General features: G+C 33.0%; 1 protein-coding gene across 1 annotated transcript; it reads left to right on the forward strand.

Moving 5' to 3' along the window:
• The first annotated feature begins 3,309 nt into the window (after window positions 1–3,309).
• Window positions 3,310–5,576, forward strand: LOC123267153 (extensin-like). Its single transcript, XM_044731695.1, has 3 exons — window positions 3,310–3,576; window positions 4,152–4,216; window positions 4,306–5,576. Exons 1-3 carry the CDS (start codon window positions 3,562–3,564, stop codon window positions 5,492–5,494), a joined length of 1,269 nt encoding a protein of 422 aa, XP_044587630.1. The 5' UTR covers window positions 3,310–3,561; the 3' UTR covers window positions 5,495–5,576.
• Window positions 5,577–7,161: the final 1,585 nt, after the last annotated feature.

Below are 7,161 nucleotides of genomic sequence, written 5' to 3' on the forward strand. Positions count from 1 at the left end.
CGCACTCCAACTCACTTACAACTCACTCACTTAATACTATGACTTATTACTACGGTTTTCTTACTTCACGCTTCCCACCGGGAAGTCGCTACTACAACTTATATCTACCTATCAACAAGACACCTCGTACAGAGACGTCAGTGTACGAGGGCTGTCAATAACGCCTGGCTACAGAAGCAACAGCCTAGTGACTGCAACGTAAGCCAAGAAGCCTCTGCAGCTCACACACACACTCCACACTATTCTTACGTCGCGCTGTCCACCGGACCCTCACGCTCTATCAAAATTCTTAATCCTGACGGTACCCTCTTATGGAGCGTCTATACCGCAGTTTCTAACTAAGTCGCGCTGTCCACCGGACCCTCACGCTCTATGCCAGCGAAACACCTCGCAAACGGACTGCTCGCTTGCGAAGGGACGCTGGTAGCACTCACACACACATAACCCACACGTCTCGCACACACACACTGACTCTACTTTACTTTTATTTTCTGGATTACAAAATTAAACTCCAAAAAAGTCAACGTTAAATTATCACTAAAATTCCTTCAGTCATTAGCTCGAGATTAAAATCGTAAACAATTTTCACAATTAATAATTACTACTTAAAATTTCCGACTTAAAAATCGACGCCTAAACTTATTTCAAAATTACCACGAGTTTAATACTCAGTACATTGTATAATCCTCAGAATATTCTCTATAAAATTAACTAAATTTCTCGGACGTAATCCACACTGATAAGTAGTTTTACAAAGAATTTTACCGGAATAATGGTATTAAATTTTACTTATTATAATTTTCACAGGCTTCAATTTCAATATAAGATTCAACCGCGAGGAATTTCCGACTAGACAATTATTATTATTGTTATTGTCGACTGGATAATTAATTAACAACAATTTTATCTCGATGTAAGAATAAATTCCGAAAATCATCCGCGGTTATTTCAATTTCTAATTTCGTCGTAATTTTCTCAATACTTAATTTTCCAATAATAAAATAGTATTTTTAAATAAATAATGTTATAATTCAATGAAAAATAATAATTAATTGATAATTCAATTGCTATAATTTATAATAATAGTCCAGTTATTAATTTTATGAATTTACTGCGTCATAAAATTCACAAGGAATTTGCGCGCTCAAAAATGGACTCCGTTGTTCGTTACAGCGTACTAAGCTCGACCTCGGGTACCGAAGCTTGACCAGTTGTGAGTTGCTGATTGGAATAATTTTCGATGTTCAGAAATTAATTAAATTTGATTAATCAAAAGATGAATTTAATTTAGCCAATCTTAAGATGTTAATAATTATTAACTGGCCATTTCAATAATCCAATTACTCACGACTATTAACCCAGGAGGTCTAGAACATTCCTCGGGTATAAACCCCCAGGAGGAACGCTCCCAGCAATTAACGAATCAATTCAATTAAATAATTAATTATTATTGAGCAAAATTATTAAACAATTGAATTATCCAAACTTGAATAAATAAAATGAGAAGTAGTGTGTTTGATGAGCCGGGTATATGGCCCCAAGGCTCATCATTTCCAAAGTCCAATACCTGGTGTAAATTTGGTTGAAGAAACTCTATGGTTGATACTCGCTTCCTTCTTTGGACTTCTTGATGTTACTCGTTCCAACACTTTACTACTTCTCTGGACACCACGCATGGCTCGTCTATATAACGACCCCAAAAATACCCCCTCCTGCTCTCTCTCTAGGCCCGAAGATCGATGCGCTCAAATGCTAGTCGAAAAGTTATCGATCTCTGGCGACTTATCGATTAAGGGTAATTTACCCTGTTACAAGATAAAACATTTTTATCCTTTAAAACTTTTTTTCAACAAAAGAAATAATTTTTTTTATCATTTTTTAGAGGGCTGAGGGGGGAGGGAGGGTGTGTGTCACAGAAAAAAAATTTTTTTTTTTAAGTTTTGTAAAAATTTCGGTGGACTTGTCTAAAGTAGAACGACAGTAAATATATTCAATGGTAGAAAGCCACAAAAAATAATTATCGGCTGAAGGGAGCCATCGTGCCCCACCCTCCCCTATATATTACAAAGAAAGAAATTTTTTTGTATGTTTGCTTCCCTTGTCCTTAATTGGAAAGAAAACTGTGTACACAGTTTCAAAAATTCAAGTTACGTTCTCAAAAATCATGATTGAAACTATCTAATTTTTTAAATTACTGCACATAAAAAAGAAAAAAACGTCGTTATAATTATTAAATTTTTAGCATTTGTCGAAAGTTAATAGGTATTTTATAGACAAAAGGTTAATAGGTTAATAGGTATTTTAAAACAAAAGGTTATTAGGTATTTTACAAACAAAAGTACGTAAAAACCCAATAAAAGCTATGGGTGGAGGTTACAGGAATGTATAACAACCAAAATGTTGTGTCAGTGTTATAAGTTTAAAGAGTCTTTCTGCCATAAAACACAAAATTTACAGTTTAAATAAAAAGTGAATTACTAAATTACGCAATTGCTGCCAGCATAATTATAACATCAGAATATATTTTCTTTTCAAATTAATATTGTCTCTACTGTTACTTCCCACTCACTTTTTTTTTTAATTACTTTTATTAGTTTTAATTTTTATCTATATATACCCGCAGTTCAACCAACAGTGATAAGATGATGCCTTTATAATTACATGTTGTAAGTCTTCTTTGTTGCTTATGCTCCGCATCTAACTTTCACCACGTGTAGATAGTGACAATTGACTTTTTATTCCGGAAACTAAGTTGGGTTTTATTAATTTCTTGATATGGACGCGGTTACCGTGATGTAATCTGGATGAAATGAATATTTCTAATGAAATATTGAAATAAGAATAGTATTTTCTTGGTTCTATCGTATCATAAATATTAGATATTTAGATGAACCTGTGGAAATTATTAAAACAAAAATCTTAAATTGAAAAACTAACGTAATTTAATTAAAAATCATTAGGTTAGATTTAAAAAAAAAAATTAATTTTTTCTAGTAATGCAACAATGTAGTATAAGTATTACTGACCATAATAAAATTATTTAAAATAAATTTCTGTTCGAGAGAATAATTTTTCGGTTATGTTTTTTTTTATTTGTATATTTCTGCAATAAAAGATTATCAATTTTTTAATCAAAAGCTAAAAATATATATTTAAATAAACATCGAAAGTTGATTTGGTAACTGAATTTAAATATTTTTTACTATTATTGGCGACTCTATGATATCTCTCTCAATGTCTTTAAATTCTCTGTGTGCCGGACTTAGCTGGAGCTGGGTGTGTATTGTGGTGTATCCCTACCTCGCCCAAAGAGAAGTGTTCATCATTTAGCCCGCGGGTGTCCCATAATCATAAACGCTCTTTTCCTTAGTCTTAACGAACATACATGTTCAAATGATTAGTCCCTCCAGACTATAAAAGCTACTTCAAAGACAACCAAATTCACCAGAAGAGGATCCACTGATTCTGTAGTGAGACGCGCTCGGGTCACTATTTAGTGATACCTAAAATATAATTTTGATAGTTATTTCGTTTATGTTTTATTAATAAAAATTATTAATCATGAAGTTTAAGCTGGTTAGTGCTGGTGATTTATTGTGATACAAATTGATTAAACTTTATTCTGATCTTGATAAAATTTATTCTTAACGTACAACAATTTACCACTTGTTTGGAAATAATAACGCAATTTATTTTGTTGTGAAAGTGTCGTGGTTGATATTTTTTTATTTTTTACTCTTAAATTTTATTTTTGAATTAATTGTTTCAATGTAATAAAAATTTTACTTCGATCAAAATTTTTAACTTTCAGTTATGCAGACTAAAAATTTTAAACAATTGCGAGCTTCATGTTTTTTTTGTCCAAATTATCAATTTAATCAAACCCTTTAACTATAATAAATTCAAATAAAAAAATTCTAGTTTTAAATGAATATTCATTCATTTTCAAAAATAAATATTTCATTTGCGTGTTTATACAAATATCTTAAAACAATATACATAGTTGTTGAAAAATAGTCATTCAAAAATTGTTGAATTAAAAAAATTTTAGTGTAAATAAAATTTCCTAAATTCATCCAAAAAATTCTCACACAAACTTTTAAAATCGTATTGAGAACAATTTTAGTGTATTATATTTATAATATTTTTAGGTGGTGCTGCAACTTCTTCTATTCTCAACATCCGTGATTGTTGCTAAATCAATCAATAAAAGAGAGTTAGTATCAATTTTTAACTTTTTGTATATACTAATTAAAAATTTCATTTATTAAGTACATTCAACTTTTTTTTTTTTTTTACTTTTAGAGCTCCTTTGTCAGAGTACGGGCTGCCGCCACCACCCTTACCATCATATGGATCTCCAGCTCCTTCGTATGGACCTCCAGCGCCTTCGTATGGACCTCCAGCCCCTTCGTATGGACCTCCAACGCCTTCGTATGGACCTCCAGCCCCTTCGTATGGACCTCCAGCTCCTTCGTATGGACCTCCAGCCCCTTCATATGGACCTCCAGCCCCTTCGCATGGACTTCCAGCTCCTTCATATGGACCCCCATCATCGGATCATAATACTGGGTACAATTATCCTGCACCTTCGATACCTAGTGGTGAATGGAAGAAAAAACTGACATGGAAAGAAGAATGGAAACAAGTGTGGAAAAATGAAAAAAAATTAGAGTGGAAGCAGGAATGGAAAAAAGTTCAAGTACCTGCGTGGAAAGAAATTCAAGTTCCAGCATGGAAAGAGATTAAAGTTGAACAGTGGAAAAAAGTTCAGACACCTGTGTGGGAAAAAATACAAACTCCAGCTTGGAAAGAAATTCAGGTTCCTGAGTGGAAAAAAATATGGAAGCCTGTCTGGAATACTGTTCAAGTGCCAGTGTGGAAAGAAGTTCAGGTGCCGGAGTGGAAGCATATTTGGATTCCTGAGTGGGTTGAAACTGAACATAGCAATCCTCATCAAGGCTATGAACCAACAGCTCCAAGTTATGGTCCTCCAGCACAAAGTTACGGTGTTCCATCACAAAGTTATGGCCCTCCTGCTCCAAGTTACGGACCTCCTACTCAAGATTCTGGAGATGGTTATCATTACGATGCTCCTACTCCATTACCTCCGAGCAAAAAAATGATCTGGAAATCAGTTTGGAAAAAGATTTGGAAAACTGAGAAAAAACAAGTTTGGGAATCGAAGAAAAAAATGGAGTGGAAAGCTGAGTGGAAAAAAGTTTGGAAAACTGAAAAAAAGCAAATTTGGCAAACTGACAAAAAACTTGTATGGAAAAGCCAGGATGTTAAAGTCTGGGTACCGTCTAAAAAACAGGTATGGATACCCCAAAAAGTGAAGGTTTGGAAAGATGAGTGGAAGAGTAAGAAAATACCTGTATGGAAGAATGTGCAGGTGCCAACATGGAAGAAAGTCTGGAAACCAGTGTGGGAGAAAGTTTGGGTACCAGCAGATTTGCATCACCATCAAGACGAATATCCCGGATATCACTGATGAGATTAATTTTATTTAATATTTTAAAAATGTAATCAAAAAGGAGAAAAAATTTTTTTTCCTTCCAGAGTATTATTGTCGGGAATTAAATTAATTTTCTGTTTTTTGTTAATTTAATAAAACTTGTATATAGTTTTTTTAATTAATTATTATGTATTTCAATTTATTATTTATTTTGTAAATTGAAATTAGGTATTTTCCATACTTTATATGTTATTAGATATTAGTTATTATAACAGGTATAGTATAATACATCAAAATAAGAAGAGAAATAAGATAAACAAGAGAGAAACAGGTCCTAGAAGTCGCGAAACTAACTCACGACCTTTAATGTGAAACTTTCTCTACGACTTGTAGCGGGAGAAGTCATGACTTTCCCACTCGGAAGTTGTAGATAAACACGTGGTCATCATCTGCCTTGGAGCTATAGTAGTTTTTTTTTTGCATTTTAAGATAAAGATACGCTCATATTGATCGTACAATTTCTCTGAGCGTTCATTCTTTCTACTACAAAATTTTTCTCATCCTCATCACCGTTCAATGAATTTTAAACGAGTGCTACCGAGTACTTACGCTTATTACTTCCGGGTGAAGGACATGCGCATATGTAGACTTCAGGTGTAAAAAAAAAATTGCGGAGACTTCCTTGACAGTGAGAGAGAGAGAGAGTGAAAGTTCCGTTCAAGGCTACACAATAATAACTCGATCTTCTTTCTCGGTAACTTTTTATTTTTTATTCCCTCATACTCATTCATATATTATTGCCAAATAAACAAAATTAAATATTAAAGTAGATTGAGAGTAAAAGTATACATGTACAAGTGGTCTTATGGATATATTGATAAAGATGGTCTAGGTGTGTTTGACATAAATATTGAGCATACCTATCACGTAACAGAAAGACTATAGCTTTTACTGAGATACTTTTACTTTTCTTCTTTCATCAATATAACAACAAATTATGATGGTAATGTGCGCGTATTTAACTGACATCATAATACAACTTGGACTTTTATTACAATGAACTTATTACTTCCACTACATAATTTGATGTTCTTGAATTTTCTCAAACTCTAACATAGAGTGATTGATATTTTTGTTAGATAATAATAAAAATAATTTTCTGCGTAAATTATACAAGTTGAAGGTTAATTGCGTGAAAAAATTAATTATTTAAATAAAAAAAATTTTAATAGGGGAAGGGGGGGGGGGGCAAAATGGGCCACCTAAAATTTTCAATATCCAAAAATATTTGGGTGCAAAATGGGCCCCCAACATTTTCAACTCTCGAAGTGTTTAGGAGGTATAATGGGCTGATTAGACTTTAAAAACCAAAGAATATTTTTCAGTTAAACGCGTTCTAGAATTTTTGAATTATAGAAAAAATTATATAGGTAAAGTACGAACTAGGTCGCGAGTTAAATAACAACATTATTTACTATATTCTTTATTAAAAAACTATTTATTTTACAGAAGCTTCCCTGACTATTTTTGCGATGGTGTGTGTGTGTGTGTGTGTGTGGGTGTGTGTGTGTGTGTGCGTGTGTATGTGTAAACGTAAACCTCTTATAATTTTTAAACGGCTCAACCGAATCAAACGGGATTGACAGCAATCGAAAGAGTTTCTTTGCCTCTAGATATTTTATACTATTAGAGGTAATTCGGAT

The sequence above is a fragment of the Cotesia glomerata genome, linkage group LG6, assembly GCF_020080835.1.
Source record: "Cotesia glomerata isolate CgM1 linkage group LG6, MPM_Cglom_v2.3, whole genome shotgun sequence".
In the NCBI taxonomy this organism is placed as follows: Eukaryota; Metazoa; Arthropoda; class Insecta; order Hymenoptera; family Braconidae; genus Cotesia; species Cotesia glomerata.

Coding starts and splice junctions, on each gene's coding strand:
- LOC123267153 (XM_044731695.1), top strand. Junction 4,217..4,305: donor AAATCAATCAATAAAAGAGA/GTTAGTATCAAT, acceptor TTTTACTTTTAG/AGCTCCTTTGTCAGAGTACG.